The sequence below is a fragment of the Eptesicus fuscus genome, chromosome 7, assembly GCF_027574615.1.
Source record: "Eptesicus fuscus isolate TK198812 chromosome 7, DD_ASM_mEF_20220401, whole genome shotgun sequence".
Taxonomy (NCBI): Eukaryota; Metazoa; Chordata; class Mammalia; order Chiroptera; family Vespertilionidae; genus Eptesicus; species Eptesicus fuscus.
The window spans coordinates 72474463-72492680 of NC_072479.1; the positions used below are offsets into that span (position 1 = coordinate 72474463).

Genomic DNA, 18218 nt, shown 5'->3' on the forward strand with positions numbered 1-18218 from the left:
GAGCTAATTATGCAAACTTCTCTATGTACACAAAGAAAAAGTTTGGAGTAGAGAAGGGATGAATTTAGTTGTTTGGTTTCAGAGGATTTAAGAGAGAGAGAGCCTGGAGCTACAGATTGGCAAATGTTACTAGTAAATCTGGATGCTTATTGGTAAGAAGATAAGGGAATTTCTAAGCCCAGGTGCACTGTTTAAAGAGCTAGAGATACTTTTCTGATTTGCATGTTTGTTTCCTTGTTGTTTGGGCTGAGGAGGAAAAAAGGAAGAAAGATGAAAAAGCTAAACATAAATGCTTTTTTTTTTCCTCTAAATTGCCAGAGGAGATATCCCTGGAGATATACATCAACCAGTTATTTAAACATGAAGTGTAAAAGTGCACTTATATTTTTAGAAAATCTTTCTTAAAATTGGACTCTTTCATGTAAGTGCAGTTCTCATAATGCTAAACTGTCTTCACATGGAATACTTCAGATGAAAGACAGGCCTCCAAATCCTCCTATTTGCTAAAGAACATTTATGTGATAGCAAGGCCTGAGCAAACATTCAGCTTCTATTGGCACTTGTTCTGTTCCTAAGGAGAGAGAGAGGAGAGGAGAAGAGAGGGGGGGGGAGAGAGAGAGAGAGAGAGAGAGAGAGAGAGAGAGAGGCCTTCCAGTGTGAAGTCATCTCATTTGCATTCACATGTCTTCAGCATTATCATAGAGGTTACTCTGTAATATTGGAAACTAGATTATGATGTCAGAAAAGACCCTTTCCAGAAAGTCAGGGTCCTGCTATATATTGAGGAGAGTTTCTGCTGAAAGTAATTAACAGGGCACCTTAAAAGAGGTACCTGCTTTCTAGCTTTCTCATCATCGCCTTTTAAGATTTAATTTTACTCTTTAAAGAACAAACAAAATTACTTCTGCAAGAGACTGCTGAGAAGATTCCCCCTTCTTTGGCCAGAAGAACACAGGAGACTGTAAATCAAGGGAAAGGTGAAGTATTAATTTATGAGGCCACTTTGGTATTTGAGTATATAAAGACTATTTCCTTTTCCTGTATCTATATTTTCTTGTTTTGTGGGGGAGAGAAAATTCTAAAAATATTTGAGAGATGTTTTGCCATCAACACCAAAAGAGTGAGTGGAGAAAAGAAAGGAGAGAGAGGAGGAGGTCAATTTTGTTTAATTAGTTTTAAAAAAGCAACATAAATCAAAGCGGTCTATTGATGTCAGTCTTTATAATGTCCTGAGAGTATAATGAATTTACTTATAGCATAAGTGATTTAATATTTTCAATCTTTGTTTTAACCTTTATTGGGGGAGGGTTGACTTTCAAAAGCCTGGCTAGTTTGAAACTTGGCTAAGTACCTTTGTTTTTTTTCATTTCTTTTCTTTCTCTTTTATTGTGGAAGCAAATATTATCACTTTAATGTTAAACAACTTGCAAGTATTAAATGGCTCATTTGTGATTTACTCTTTTTTACAGATTTCCCCCTTCAGATCTAAGGATTACATTAAGGCTTCTGTGTCTTTCTGGAAAGAATTTAATATAAATCAGAAAGTGTTAGAGGTTCAAAGGTTGACATTTTTTAGTCCTGTTACTTTGTCTTTTCATGCCATGCAAACAGGTCTAACGTTTAGAAATTCTTAAACTTTCAAGGGAAATTGTGGAAATTCCCAGCGATTTTTTTTTAAGTGGGAGGAAGCCAAGTTTTGTGTTGTGGTGTGTTTGTTTTTTTTTTTTTAAGCATGAAGTTGAAAGTAATCAAATGAGAGAGCAGCTTCTGAGAAATTTTGCCCCCCACCTCAAACCCAAACTTAAGCAGCAAATATTAACTGCTGGCTTGCAGTTAGGAAGGGGGGGGGGGGAAGGGACCGAGGTGAGCGAGGGTCGGTGAGAGGGCGCTATTTCACCCACCCGGGGCACATCTGTGGAGCACCAGCCTCAAAGCCAGGCTTGATAAAGGTCAGGCTGCCTTAAGGATCCGAGATCTCTGTCACACTTGCCTTCTAGAGAGTCATGAAACCTCCCCCCGGTAGGGTTGCCTATCTAGAAGACAAACATCTCTGGAATGGTTCCCAACCGCCCGCATTCCCTTTCGGAAAGATAGAGGAACCCTTGGGAGGGCGTTCGCATCCGCGGCCATCCTTCCTGGAGGATGCTGCCCAGTCTCGCTTCCCCACCCAATAGCTTTGGGAAGAGCCCCCGCGCTTTCCTTCGCTTCTCCGAGGAGGCAGCGCAACCTACAACGCTAGCCTCGCCGCCTCTGCGGGCTGAAGAGGCACGGAGAGAGTCGCCTTAGAATAAGTAACCGGGGACCCGGGGGGGGGGGGGGGGGACGAGGGGGGTGACAGAGTCGGTTATCCAAAACAGCGTGGTTTAGACGCCTGTTTGGGGGGCGAACGGGCTGTGCGCGCTCTCCGGGACGGCAGGCTCCCCTCCGTCGTTCCGAAGGGGGTGTCCCCTGCGCGCGGGTTTTCCTGGACGGGCTCCAGGTGTCCCCAGCTGTTCGGAGGCAGCACAACACGTAATCTCGACCTGCAGTCTGAAACCGTTTTTTCCCTCTTCTAAGCGAAGATCTCCCCCTCCCTAGCCGACTCTTCCCACCCAACTTGTCCCAGGAGGGGCCAGCCAGGAGGACTCCCCTGTAGCGCCCCGAGCTTTCAAGGGGGAGGGTTGGGGGCTCTTTCAAGCCACAGGCCCACGGCCCCGCGACCTCCCCACGGAGGATCCCCGGCGCCCGCGCTCTCTACCCCCGGCTGCTTGGCCTCCTCCGAGGCTGTCCGCCCCCGGCGGCCCCGGCAGCCGCGCGTCCAACCCGCCCCGGCGGTCGCGGCCGCGGCCGCGCCGAGGTCAGCGGCTGCCCGGGCCCGTCCGCACACCCTCGGGGACCTCGGCGGGTCGATCCCCCGGGCAGTCCGGGGCCGGCGGGACGCAGAGGGGGTGAGCGAATCCGCCCACGCGCCCGCCCGACTCCGAGACGGCGCGGCGGGGCTGGCGCTCCGGGGTGGGGCTCGGCGGAGCTCGGGGCAGCGTCGGGGGCGGCGGGCGGGAGGCGGGAGGCGAGGCGGGCGGCTCCTTCGCTTGCAGAGCCTTCGTTCCCAGCTCAGGGCTCCCCCGGCGGCGCTCGCTCCGGGCCAGCGGGGCCGCTCCGGCCGCCTGTCGCCACCCCCGCCCCCGCGCCCTCGCTCGCCCCGCGCGCGTTCCTAGGGCGCCACCTCTTTGCGACTCGCTCACTTCTCCGCAGGTTTGCCTCGGAGCGTGTGAACATCCCCCCGCCCGGCTTTCCACTCGCCTCCAACCTGCGTCGCTCGGCCAGCGCGCGTCCCCGCCCGCAGAGCGGGCCGCCGCCGCCCCTTTGCGCCGCTGGTTAGCCCGCCCTCGTTGCCACCTGGCCCTCCTAATCGACGACACACGCGCTTGAAACTTGTTCTCAGGGTGTGTGGAATCAGCTTTCCGGAAGCAACCAGCCCACCAGAGGAGGTAGACAGACAGCGATGTGTATATATGTGGGTCTCCCTGCAAGTGGCTCGGGAACGAGACGGCCCAGCTCGCGAAGAAGCTGACTTCGGAGGGAGGAAACTTTCTTCTCTCGTGAGGAGGGGCTCGCCCTGCTCCGCGAACCCAGGAGGAGCGCCGGCCAGATTAATTAGACATTGCTATGGGAGACGTGTAAACACGCTCGCTGCTCATCCTTGATGCATATATAAAACTATTTCATTTGGGTTATTCTTTCAGAGGAAGCGCCTCTGATTTTTTTTTTTCTCTCTCCCCTTTTTGGTCCCTTTCTGCCTGTGTGGTTTGGCAAAAAGCACAGTTGGAGTAGCTGATTCCTAAATAAGTAAGTGCTGAGAGGCTTCAGAGAAAGTTTCTTTTCTTTTCTTTTCTTTCTTTCTTTCTTTCTTTTTTTTTTTTTTTTTTCTTTGCAACTTGGGAGATGCCCTTGATGTGGAAGAGGCTATTTGAGATCCGGCTAAAAGGGGGAGCGGGGTAGTTGGGGAGATGGAGATTCCGGACTGACACTTCGGCCCCCTTTTCACTCCGTCGCAGGTCCTGCCAAGCGAGAGGAGACGATGCTGCGGAGGCTGGTACAGCAGTGGAGCGTCGTCGCGGTGTTCCTGCTGAGCTACTCGGTGCCCTCCTGCGGGCGCTCGGTGGAGGAGCTCGGCCGCCGGCTGTAAGTGCCCCGTCCTCCCCAGGGCGCCAGGAGAGGGCTGGGGGAGAGGCCGCCGGGCTGGGGCGCTGCCCGGGCTCCCGGCGCTCAGGGATGCTCCTCGCCCGCCCGCCCGAGTTAGCTAGCGAGCGGGGAGAACCGGCTACCTGCTGGGGGCTGAGCCCGGGTCCTCAACCCCAGCGGGAGACTGGGGAACCTCCAGGAAAGATAGGCAAGAGACCAATTTTATGTGAGTTTGAGCGTTTTCTTGGATTTTTTTAAATTTTTTTACAGAATCTCCTCTAAGCAAAGATTCTCTGCCTCTAGTGAAAGAAAAAAAAGTTGCTTTCAGGACCTGGGAAGGGTTAGAAACCCTGAGGCATCCAAGAGGAAGCTGAGGGATCCCGGGGAGCGCATAGGTCTATGTGCACCTCCGTACATACTGAATGTGGGTGGCAATTGGTGTGTGAAAAGCAAAAAACCTTGCATCTACTTTTATAATGAATGACATAATTTTAAGCATATAAAATGGGGCCACATTACATAAGGAAGGCATATTATATAAGAAAGCAGTAACAACTTTGCAATGGCACAGTTCCAACTTTAGTATTGATACAGTTCAGCAACGCTAGAGTGCTTGATTCCAAATGAGTGTTAGGTGTGGAGACTTTTCTTGGGGGAATGATTGCTAACAGTTCTTTAATCTGGAGCCCCAGGTCTATGGGTGTTGCACTGGAGGCTGAAAACTTGTATTTTGGCATTCTCATTTGGTGATCCCTTTAAGGATAATTTTGACTTTAAAATAATCATACATCCGAGTACACCAGATAAATATCGCTATGTCTGACTGCAAAGATGGAAGCGTGGTAGTGTAATACTATCTTCGTCATCTATTGGACCTAGCTGTTCATTAATGTGTGTAACACTGTCTTTGGGTATCTTTAAACTGCAGACTCAGTGTTCAGGATGAGAAAACCATCGAGTTTGAGAACTGAGACGAGTTTGCCTCTGGAGAAGGAATTAAGGGGAACTTTTATACTCACAGTAAAAATAGCAATATCTGATATTTACAGTCAAGTTCCTGGTGCTTCCTTGTAAATTCCCAAAGGGGTACAAACAGGCAACAGTTTTATACAGGCCCTTGGTCTATTATCATGAGAACAGAAAATCCTTAAATGAAATTACTGTAGACATGTCTGAACCTTGGCACCAAAATGAAAATCTATTATGAATTTCCTAAGGCAAATTGTGTAGAACATTGTACTGCAGATAAAGCTGCATTGTATTCTTCAAATCAACGTTTTGTGGATGTATTGCTGAAAATTATCTTCAAGCTTTTTGCTCATTTTGAGACTTGTATTAAATTCTGTTATTTAAAATCCATATGTAAATATAGATGAAGAATGAATTTTTTTTGAAGAGTGAATTTTTAAAAAGCACACTTAAATACTGTATTTATTTGGCCAAGAAATACTGTCTTGGACGCCAGCCAATTTTTCTTTAAAGTTGTTTAAGAAATACCTGTTTTCTTTTTTGAGAAACAGTAAATGGACCATGATTAAATCCACAGTTATGGCATTAAAATAGTGCTAATTGTCCTAAAGGCTATTTTTAACTCTTTTTGTTGTTGCTGCACCTTGCAAAATACACATTTAAAAAACCCACTTAGCAGCCAAAGACTCTGTTATAGTTTTGTTTGTGGGTGAAATATAATATTGTAGTCAAACACTCACACTCAGCAGATGGTTATAAAACTACCACAGAACATTCTTATAATTAATGGCTAATAGATCATCACATTACAGCCATGTTTTTTCATGGAGACTGAAATCATCAGTAGATGAAGACGTTTCATCCAATTATTATAGCCAAATGGAGTTTTAAAAAACAAGTCATTATTTTGGCATTGCTGCCAAGTAACAATAAAACAAAACATTAGTCTTCTAGTATGCTAAATAAGCCTAGTTTCTGGAAAGAAATTTTAACATAGGATCAAACCATGTTACTTCCCAGTTACTTTTCACACCAAGTATTAGGGAAATTGCTGGAGATGGTTTTCTAACTGAGGGGGTTCACTTTTGAAGGAGAGGAAGCTACTACTGCACCAATAGCACTGTCTGCTGAGCCATGCAAAAGAGGCAATACAGGTCTGTGAAACCTTTGGAACTGTGACTACAAAAGACTTTCATTAGTGAAGCTAGAGCATGAGTAGATTGGAGGCTGAAAGTCAGGTCTCTGGGTGTTACTGTCCAGATGAATATGGCTTGCAGCAGGTGGCAACCTTTGTGTTTAAGTTAGAGGTGGAACCCCAACAGATTCAGAAATCCAAAACATCATTGGCTGATCTGCTGGGGAACCAGACTGGGTCTCTTCCACTTAATGAAAAGCATGACTTTGGACTGAGTCATTTGGGTTGGAAGGGACTTCTGGTGAGTCATCTTAACTCTAACACCCTAACCCTGACTCTTCCTTGTACCACAGAACTTTTCTTCTCAAACTCAGACTCCTTCTTCAGGAGCCCAGCATCGGCACACGCTGCTGCTTCCTCGGCTGGAAGGGGAATTCCCATCGCTCTCTTTACTCCCCCAGTTCCTTGATGATTCTTTAGAAATTTAATCTTCCCTGAAAACTCCCTTGAGGGTGATTTTTCTTTAAAACAGCTATATTTTTTACTGAATTTAGAGTTAAGCATTCCCCCCACATTTTTACAATTGTTTTTTTACAATAAGCAAAGGAGACCAGGAACATAACATACTTGTTTTTCCATGTTGGAGCCCAGGTATGTAATAAGTTCCGTGTGAACCACTGTGCTATGTAATGTGTACAGGCATATTGAGTAGCAGACTATTATTGAGGCCATATTTACAACTTCAGTATTTCAGAATCATCTAAATTGAAATCCTCCTTAATTTGAATGCACTACTCATTACCTATGTATATCTGGTTTGTACAGACTAGTCCTTTATCCTTATATCAGTTTCTATCTTATTTTGAAAATAAATAGAACATTCTATGGACCTTATTTCTTATTAAGGAATAAAGATACTATTATAATCCTGATCCTCTAATGCAGTTACCTAGTTAGAAATTAATTCTTCACACGTGTTTAAATACAGAAATCTTTGAACCACTAAGTAAATTCTGTAACAGCATTTCAGATTTAACATTGAAGAAAATCTGCATTTTTCTAATATATTAGCAATTACCCCTAACAGGCAGAAAGAAGTTTTGTACCTCACAAGAGATGTTCTGTTTTAAAGGGGACAAAGTTGTGCCATATTGTAGGCTTTTTCTAAGAGAGAAGGGCAGAATGATCCCTCCTTTTCCCATGAGAACCATCCTGGGAAAGTGCAGGACTTGTGACTCACAGTGACAGGCTGGCCAAGATGACAGCCATATATGCCAGTCACAGGGGGCATGAGCAATGTGGCTTGATTAGATCAGGCCAACCATTAAAAGTTTTGGCTTCAGGTTAAGCTAGAATGGGTTGTATTATACATTTGGAGAGCAATACAGATGGGGTGGATATCTGCCAGGAATAGAGAAAGAAATAAAATCTCTAAATACTATAAAGGAACGTTGGTTAAGAACTTTTTAATGTGACATTTTGCTAAAAGATGCTTATTAAACTGCAATACTTATGAAATATACAATTATATCAGTCCTATTCTTTAAAAAATGTTATTAGAGGATATGAATATATTGTACCAAAGCCTCAAATTTGTAGATTATTAAAAGTTTCCAGAATACTAACTATTGCCACAAAGTAAGTGAATTTTAATCTAGTCACATGTGGCACCTTCAATAAGGAAGAGAGACTCCTTCATGCCTCATTTAAACCGGGCTCCTGTTAAATTCCTTTCCATTAAGTCATGTCTTTTTTTGAACAAGCTTCATGGCTTAAAGTCAGTCCACGCACTGAAATACTAAAAGGAAGCTGGCATTCTAGCTAGAAGGTCCAGAGAAATAATGAATGTTTTTTCATGGTTTACCCTTCTTTGATTCACAGTGTAGCTAGACAATCTCTCATTCCCTTAGTGAAAATCCAAACTCTTGGTATCCCAGTTCTTTATTTTGGTGATGAAAATTGATGTCTTGGGGTAATAAGCTTGGTCTTCAAGGAAAGTGCTAGATTGCTGTCCACTTGCCCATTGTCATGGTTCCCTCCACAGGTTTTTCACTCTCTGCCTTTTCTTTCTTGTTTCTCAACATACACTTCAGTGTCAGCAGAAGAAAGGGTTAAGGAAGGTAAAAAGCAATTTTGGTTGTGAATCTAAAGAACTCATTGGTGGGACCCTGGCTCTGCCTAGTTTCGCTGTGTGGGCAAAGGTGGGGCATTTTTATCTCTCCGAACCTCACCTTCCCTGTCTGTAAGGAGGAGGACAGTGCTCTTTGTTATTGTCCTATTTCTTTGAGGAGGTAAAGAAGCTTGTACTAGTGAAAGCAATAAGGGACCCAGATGCCACTGTGTCAGGGGAGTAAGGGTACACGGGATGTAGCCCTGTGAAATACCCTCAGAAACCTTTGAAAATGAACCACTTTGGCCGGAGGTTTATTTCAGTGGCAGAAATAGGCAGAGTTGAAGCTGGCGTAATAATATGTTTAATACCATATACACAGACTAAGAGGAGAATTCATGGGTGGACGGTTAAGCAAGAGCCAGGGTGTCATCTAAAAGGATCGATGATAGCAAATTAGTGTATTCTTTTTCACTATATTTTTATGAGGTTGTTGTTTAAATAGAAAAAAAATCACATCATATATGTTTGAGGAGGTAGTTTTAAGAGAAAGAACAAGTAGAAAAAGTGAATTTCTTAACTAAGTACTAAGGATAACACCCTCTGAAATCCCTAATTAAAAAAAAAAAAGATGCACAGAAGAAATAAAATGATCTCACTTAATTTAAACACACAAAGAAATCCATTTTAAAGAGACCACCCAGTACTTTCCAGAAAATTATGCGTGCTTTCTCTGACAGTTGGCCTTCACATATAGGTTCTTGGTAGCCTGTAGTCTACTATGTTCAGGTTCAGTCTGTTAGGCAGTTTCCTAGACAGGCTTCACTGCTCACTTTATCCTTCAGTCTTTGTTTGCTTTTGCTCTTACAGCTCGCTGTTCTTTGAGATTCAGTATGATTATTTTCTTAATGGGGGAGCAGTGCGTGTGTGTGTGTGTGTGTGTGTGTGTGTGTGTGTGTTCATGTGCATGTGTGTGGGTACACACACACACCTGGGGCAAGGACTCAGGTAAAATGAGCCTCATTTTTTTATTTCCCAGGCTAGGACTTCTGGATTTATTTCCCCACCACGACTGAAAAATGTAAAAAGCAGTTCAGTGGTTTCTGTCCATTTCTGAGAATAACTGAATCATATTTAAATAGAGCAGGTAGCACAGAAATCACTGAATCTGACCCCTTCCTTTTAAATAGAGGGGACCAGGAGGCCCCAAGAATGTTTGCTCTCTCACCAAGGTCACAGACCTGGTAAGCGGCAGAGCTGGTACTCGGAGCCACAGCTGCTACCTGCCCTTCCACTCTGGCCCCTTCCCTGCTGCAGAGCGTGCTCCTCTTGCAGCCTGTGTCTTGTATGGGAGCAACTGAAAAACTAGAGGTCATTCCTCCTGCCTGTGTGGTTTCTACCAACAACTAACATTTCATTGCTTCCTTTCTCTCCTGCTATTTTTTTCCTTAAAGCAAAAGAGCCGTGTCTGAACACCAGCTTCTCCATGACAAGGGGAAGTCCATCCAAGACTTACGGCGACGATTCTTCCTTCACAACCTGATCGCAGAAATCCACACAGCTGAAATCAGAACTACCTCGGAGGTTTCCCCCAACTCCAAGCCTGCCCCCAACACAAAGAACCACCCCGTCCGATTTGGGTCTGACGATGAGGGCAGATACCTAACTCAGGAAACCAACAAGGTGGAGACGTACAAAGAGCAGCCACTGAAGACCCCCGGCAAGAAAAAGAAAGGCAAGCCTGGAAAACGCAAGGAGCAGGAAAAGAAGAAGCGGCGGACTCGATCGGCCTGGCTAAATGCTGGCGTGGCTGGCAGTGGGCTAGAAGGGGACCACCTGTCTGACATCTCCGGGACATCGCTGGAGCTCACTTTCCGGTAACTGGCTTCCTGGCCCAGAGCCTCTCCTCTGTGCTCTCAGCAGGGGGGTGTAGCTTCCCTCTGCCTTGGCCTGGACAAACCTTTCTGCCCTCCTCCAAACCCCCACCCCCACCAATCACTCCACAATTTAAACCTTGCAAAACCAAGATGACAGAATATTGTCTGTCTTCAAGCAATGTCCTCCTGCCCCCAGAACATGGGGCTTTCATAACCCATTTCATCTCACTCTCCAACACCAATATTTTAGTACTCCACTAAATAACTTCATTTCTTACTCAAGCTTCCGAAGCTAAGGCTCACCTTCATTATTTGCTAGAGAAGTGTATTTTCCCCCCTCACACCTTAACAAATTTTCTTGATCATTTTTCATTTCTTACTTTTTTTTTTTCACTTCAGGGAAGGACATAGAAGGCTTTGATATGCTCCCAAAACTATAGAACAATGTCTTACCATAAATAATTCTGAGACATTCACATTTATTTAAGTTATGTAATTAAATTTTATATTTATTTAAATAAAAATTTAAACATACACTTTAAATTTATTTAATTAAATTTAACTCTGGTTTCTACCAGTTTATAAGAAAAAAAATCATGATTTCTGAAAATTTTTTTAAGTATTGGCTTTGGAAGGATATGTTTTTCTCGTGTATCTATTTGTCCACTGGCAAATTGAGAAAGTTTTCTAGGATATTGCAATAAGAATAATAAAACGTCACGTCTATGTGGCTGGTTTACCCTTAGCTCATAGCTGCAGGTAGTAATGACATTCACAGACTTTGGAGCCAAACACCTTAGCTTTAAATTTGGGGTCTAAACGTTAAAGTTCACAACCTTGGACAAGTTAGTTAGTCTTTCTGAGACTCACTCTCCTCTTCTCTGAAATGAAGATAGTAATTGTACCAACCTCTTTTGGTTGGATAAAGATTAAATGAGATTACCTGGGTTAAATGCCTGTCATAGAGTAAACAATAAATTGCAACTTGTTGTTTTGGCACTTTCAGTCATGGTTCTGATTGTTCACTCAATCTATCTGTATTAGTGTGCGTGTTTCTGTGAGGCAAAAAAGGGCAAGTATTAATTGCATTTTATAACCTAGCAAACCAAGGCACTCCCCGGTGAAGGACCTGCACAGTCCTGGGAACTGGGATAGGTAGTCCTCGGCACTGGATTTATTTCCCCATTTCCTGGCACTTGGGCCAGTGCTGTTAGTGCTGCCCCTTGACCTATGCATTTCCACAGATAGGAGCTGTTTTGTTTTTTTACTTTTCAGTACAGCACTTCTATGGGGTTTGAAAGGAAGAGGAAAACAACACACAAATGCATCCTATGCAGCTAATGATCTCATTATTTAAGGGGTCCCCTGTTCCTTCTCCAGTTCTTTCCTCTGACTAGAGATAGGACCACAGAGTGATGTTTCAAAGGGGCGTGTGAACCTATTTACCATCACGTCTCTCTTTGAGTTAAGTGGAGAAAACCCAGAATTAAATAGCGTATAAGATGATAACTACATTGGATTAGTAGTACAGCTTCAGTAATCAATGGGCAGTGGCACTAGTGAAATCTTTAGCACAGTGAAAGATGTATGCTGCCAGTGTCTAATGGATCTGTAAGGGGTAACAGGCCTTATACATGTTATACATGTTGGCTCAATGCAGATATTCAGTGTACTTTAAGATATGATCCTAACTGTACTTATTTATAACTAATGGAAGGCCTCTATTGCCAGACCTATTTTTATCCATTATCTTACTCTGTGTGTGTGTGTGTGTGTGTGTGTATTTTAAAAACAGAAGTATACATACTTTTTATAGATTTTATACATTTACAATTTGCAATGCTCTTAAGTATCCAGAGAATTAATGAAAATCAGCACTCTTCAATTCTTATTCCAAAGTTATCCTTATGTTAAAGTAGAGCTAGTAAAAATTAGGCAGTGGCCTAATTAAATCCAGACTTAGGACCGAAAGAAATAGAATGTTTCTGCTTCTCCTTTCTACTCCCTGGTTGTGAGGAACGTTCATGGAAAGCACTGTTTGTTTGGCAGCCAGATGTTGGCACTCTCCCAATACAACCCAACAGAGGTGCAGGGAAGAGTGGGGAGATTTAGCAGTGTATTGATGAGAACATCTGGGGCCATGTAAATTTTGTAGTACAAATAGAATCTTTTCAGAATAACTATTTTTTAAGTTTTATAAGCAACTAAATGTTTATTATTATCCTCTCTTTAATCTCTGCGTTATTATATGATTATCTGAGGAGGTCTGAAATGGCAAGCGAAGAACTTTATTATAATACCTATCTTAGTTCTTAATAGAAATTGCTGAGCTAAAACTGTCTGGCTTCTCTTCATGGACCACTCCGTGGGAAATATATAGCTTTAAACTTAAGAAATTTTGATATTGCAAATAAGATGTCCAGATTCAGTAGGACTCATTTCATTGAGAACATATATTTTGCCTTGGTATATACAGATTTAGAAATAATATAAAAGCTTTCAGTATTCAAAAGAGCTAGGACTCTAAAGCATCACACATATTTAATGAACATACACATATATTTCTAGGTCATGTTATATGTTTTTCTTGGCTATTCTAATACATGTCTTTATTAAAGGGAAATCAAAAGGAAGGATAACAAGCAAACGGGGCAGGGTAAAATATATTAAATGATCTTTCCTTTGGCCCTTAAATTTGCTCCTTTTTTTCTTTATTTCTAAGAAAATAATTGTTCAAAATGATATTCATTCCATCCTTGCTTGTGCTATTTTATACTTTTAAATCAATTGATTCTTATTAGCTAATTTAAAATAGTCTTTCCAAATTTTCAATGCAAGATCCATTCAAAAAACCAGCAAAATAATAAACAAATCTATTTTAATTTGGCTTCAAAAATTAAAACCCAATGACAGTTTCATTCATCAGTGTTTAAGGACAGTTAAGAAAATGATAGATATCATCAAATCATTAACCAAACATACTCTGTTTAATTATGCATCCCTCCAACATATACCCCAGTCATGCACTTTTGATTACCCTCACAACAGCCCATTATCTTAGCAAGAGATTGGCCAAGTGAGAACCTGGAAAAATAAGATACCAGTGGATCACCTACATCAGGTATCACTGCGGAATAAACTTCTAAGCATGATGAATTGCACAACCTAGGCTTATTTCCAGATTCCCAAGTGTGTGCCTTCCCTTCCCAAACTTGCCGGTTGTTAGCCTTGGAAAATCTCACAGGGCCTCCTTTTTCTGACAGAGTATACTTAGGAATGCAAGCCTTTCTCTTCTTCATTGCATTGTCCATTTGGGTGGATTAGTGACTGTGGCAGAGGTTTTAGAGTCAGATGGATCCCCAGTCACCTCTTGTAAGAGATATTTACAAAGAATCCCTAGATCTATTTCTATGTGATTCTATGTTCCTTAATTTATACCATTTATTTTGTCTCTTCATTTGTAGGGATAATTAACTTATTTTCCCTTTTTCTTTCCCTTCCTTCTCTTTTCAGGAGGCATTGAAACTTTTGCAAAGACCTTCAGAAGACATATTGCAGCATTCTGTAATAGTGAACATATGGAAAGTATTAGAAATATTTATTGTCTGTAAATACTGTAAATGCATTGGAATAAAACTGTCTCCCTCATTGCTCTATGAAACTGCACATTGGTCATTGTGAATATTTTTTCCAAGGCTAATCCAATTATTATTATCACATTTACCATAATTTATTTTGTCAACTGATGTATTTATTTTGTAAATGTATCTTGGTGCTGCTGAATTTCTATATTTTTTGTAACATAATGCACTTTAGATATACATATCAAGTATGTTGATAAATGACACAATAAAGTGTCTCTATTTTGTGGTTGATTCTCATGAATTCCTAAATATAATTATCCAAACTGATTTTCCTCTGTGCATGTAAAAATAGCAGTATTTTAAATTTGTAAAGAATGTCTAATAAAATATAATCTAAATTACATTACGACTCAGAAGGTGAATTATGTCCTGCAAGATTTCTAATAGAAGGAACACAATGTGATTTTTACACTATGTTTGATATGGCCTTAAGTTTAATATATTTATATTGGTACATAGTCCAACATTTTCACATTAGCTTTAAGTTTAAAATCACTTAAAATGTAGTTCATCCAAAATTTAAGTTCAATTCAATAGGATAGCTGAACTACCTAGACGTCATTTCATGAAGTACGTCCAATTTGAAGTGAAGACGGGAGAGGGCAGAATAAAACAAAACAAAACAGAGAGAAGTCAGGAGAAAAGATTAATGACACATAATCCAGAGAGTCAGCCAGAGCTGGAAAAAAGGGAGCCGGAGGAGAGAAACAGATCAGGAACCTTAAGGACAGGGGTAATTTTAACCAATGTACAGTTTGATTTATGAGAGCTTGTTCTTATTGGTAACAATTACAAGCGTAAGAGAGCTATTTGAGCATTCTACCTATTAATGTTTCTAACCAGAGAAAGGAGAGAGATTTATGTTTGGGAGATACGTGACAACTCAAAAGGCCTTCACTGTGAAGACTGCTTTCCTGTTCTACCACGGTTGCAAACCACATGGGCGGAACATCACATGCAATCCCTTTTCCATTCTGAGTATCATCCTACGTGTTCCTACCTCTATGTTCAGATGAAAACACAAACATCTTTGCTTGTACAGAATATTTTTTCTGTAACTGTCCACAGCAGGGGTGGAGAACTGGTCCGCGGGCCGTATAAGGCCCACAAAAGCTTTTGGTCTGACCCTGCCAAGGCATTAGGGGTGAGTTAATTAAATGTTTGACCAAATAAGGCAGACTAATTTTTAAGTTGATAATTTTGTATGGCCTGCAAATGATGTTGTAAATATCGAAATGGCCCTTGGCAGGAATAAAAAAAAAAAAAAGGTTCCACACCCCCGGTATACAGCTTAGGACACATCAGAAAAACATAACACAACAAAACAAAAAGCATAGGAATCAAGCAAGCACATGTTCAGGAAGCATTCTGTTTATGCCAAATATCCTGGTAGATATTTATAAGATGTTTGGGGAGGCACAAGAAGTCAAATACTATAACTGCCCTCAATACTCTCTCATTCCAGGGAGCAGTTTACAGATTCCTATACATGAAACAACTAAACACTGTAGTCACGAAACTATTGAAATGATACAAAAATCTATGACATTTTAAAAAGGAAAAAATAACAGGGGGAGATTAGTCTGAGCTGGATGTGAGAAGGATAATGTTTTGGGAAGGAGTATTCTAACATTGAACTTACTCATATTTTTATTCGAGTCCCATAGCCTTCAAAACAGGACCCATTTTAGTATTTCTTGGTAAGAATTTTGAACCTATGTTATCAAGAAATACGGGAATTTGTGCTTAGCTTCACTTATGAATTTGTTGGAGATGGGTTTTACACCTAAGGAATACTCAGAAGTTTAAGGCCAATACACCAAACCTATATAAAGCAACTAGTCTGGAGTGTCTTAAAAACAGATATAATCACGTTTTACCAAACCCCACCTGAAATTCTAAATCTTAATATTGCACCAAATCCTTATAAGTTGGTCACATGAAAAATATGTTTTTTTAAAACTCTAGTTTAGTAAATACTTAAACATTAAATCAAGGAAGGATCAGATTCAAGTCATCTTCTAAGGTTTTCTTTCACAAATAGCCCATTCCTGGAAAGAAAAGGGGGAAGAGGGAAGGCAGGGACTTAGAGTTACCAATTCTCACCAAAGCATTATTAATGCAATTATTGCCCTTAATCACACCCTAGGTCTCTAGCAATGATAAGCACTAAAATCATAGGATGACGGATGGAGTGAAAAGATGAAGGAAGCAAAAAAAGTTTGAAACAAAAATGGTCATTTTTTATGACCTTGTCCTTTTCTATGAAAGAAAAACGGAAATACATGATTTAAGATGAGTGTTTAAATGTAACTAAACTAACAAATCACAGACTAAGTGAATATGGTTCATCTCTTACTTAAGTAATGTTTATGAAACATAAAGGCAAGTTGGACTAAGTATTATGGAATAAAGAAAATAAAATATAACCTGCTAACTTTATATTACCTTTCTCAAATTGCATTCAGATAGAAGTTTGGTATTTCATTAGGTACCATATATATATTTAAGGACACTGTGGATTCCAACTCCCAAAACAAGTAGTGATACTTAAATGTGAAAAACCCCATGCCTTTCTTCTGTATATTCTTAGCCATTGGTGTAAAACAGGTGCAATCTAAAGCACTATGCCTATAATGCAGTTAACGTATTCAGAGCTACATGAAGATATGAACCAAGATCAGTGTTGACATTACTGGTCCTGAAAATATTTAAAGTCAATATTGGCATCTCCCTTCCTTGTGACAAAAATTAGTTTGGAATGCAGGCAGCAACAGAGAAATGTGGAGAAACTGAAGCTTTTCTTGGCAGAAAGCATAAACGTATACCTTGATGGTTAAGAACTCAGTTTAAATTTTCCATTAACTATTCTGAGTACCAGTTGAACAAAGTAGCTATTAAACTTTCTGTATCTACTATACAAGTACCAAGAGAATCAGTCTTTATAAAATCAAAAAGCTCTTCCTGATACACTATATACTGAACCCCAAAGAGAACAAAGTCAAGTATTACTTCAATTTTATCTTACAGTCAATTCATTAAATAATGAAATATGATTAAATAGATTTTATGTGCTTAAACATAGTCAATGAGTTTTGTAAGAAATTCTGAAACATTATCACAAGGTATTAACTTTAGAATAATCTAAAGTTTAATTCTAGAGTATCTTACAGTTTAACTGATATTTTTCCCTATGGCAACAAAGTCCATGGAAAAACAGAACCAGCTGTTGACAGAAACAATATGTTGAACCTCAGAGGGTTTATTTTCCATAAACAGAGTGTAATTTATTTTTTTAACATGGTATACTTTTTAAAAAGATTTTTTATTGTTCTTTTAGAGAGAGAGGAAGGGAGAGAAATATCGATCGTGCCTCCTGCATGCCCCCTATTGGGATGGAGCCTGAAACCTGAGTATGTGCTCTGACCAGGAATCTAACCGGCAACCTTTTGATATATGGGATGATGCCCAACCCACTGAACCACATTGGCCAGGGCTAACAGGATATACTTTTATTGAGAGTTCTAAGTGTTCCTAGGATGTTCCCAGCATAGCGATCATCCCCAATTAAGGGTCAAAAACATTCAAAGCACTTCCCTTTACTTAATAACGCAGAAGGTGTTAAAAACAAGATTCTTATCAAAGATTCCATTATATAGTTAGCAAAACACTGCCATGTGGTAAGTTACTCCTAAGGACTCTCTGTGGAACATTTCAGATAGCTACTAAGATTCCAAAGTCTAAAGGTATTACTTCAATTAATTATATTATCGTGTGTCCTGGGGTTAGCTCCTTAAGAATAGTACTATTCCTTCCAAGTTGCCAATGTTATTTCCCAAATTGTTTTGTGAACTGCTTGAGAGCAGGAACCTTGTCTTATTTAATACTAGAGGCTCAGTGCACGAAATTTGTGCACTTGGGGGTGTCCCTCAGCCTGGCCTGCACCCTCTCACAGTCCGGGACCCTTCCGGGGATGTCCGCCTGCTGTCTTAGGGCCTAGGTCAGCACTCCGACATCCCTCTCATAGTCTGGGACTCCTCACTCCTTACTGCCCGTCTGCAGCAGAGGCAGGACTGCACTCAACAGCCGTGAGCCCAGCTTCTGGCTGAGAGGTGCTCCCCCTATGGGAGTGCACTGACCACCAGGGGGCAGCTCCTGCGTTGAGCATCTGCTCCCTGGTGGTCAGTGCGCATCATAGCGACCGGTCGTTCAACCATTCGGTTGTTTTGCATATTAGCCTTTTATTATATAGGATGTACCATCCAGCACTAGATAACAGCATTAGTACATAGCAGGTGCTCACTAAATACTATTGAACAGAA

The 18218-nt window shown here is 41.3% G+C and overlaps 1 protein-coding gene across 3 annotated transcripts; it reads left to right on the forward strand.

Moving 5' to 3' along the window:
- The first annotated feature begins 810 nt into the window (after positions 1–810).
- Positions 811–14231, forward strand: PTHLH (parathyroid hormone like hormone). 3 transcript variants are annotated; one of them, XM_054718499.1, is made up of 5 exons: positions 811–977; positions 3802–3825; positions 4035–4161; positions 9830–10252; positions 13766–14231. In XM_054718499.1, the coding sequence occupies exons 3-5, from the start codon at positions 4058–4060 to the stop codon at positions 13773–13775; spliced, it is 537 nt and encodes a 178-aa protein (XP_054574474.1). In that variant the 5' UTR covers positions 811–977; positions 3802–3825; positions 4035–4057; the 3' UTR covers positions 13776–14231. The 3 variants fall into 3 exon arrangements, with proteins under 3 accessions (XP_054574474.1, XP_027999909.1, XP_027999908.1); XM_028144108.2 differs by lacking the exon at positions 3802–3825; XM_028144107.2 differs by lacking the exon at positions 811–977 and having other exon boundaries at positions 3271–3825.
- The last annotated feature ends 3987 nt before the right edge of the window (positions 14232–18218 follow it).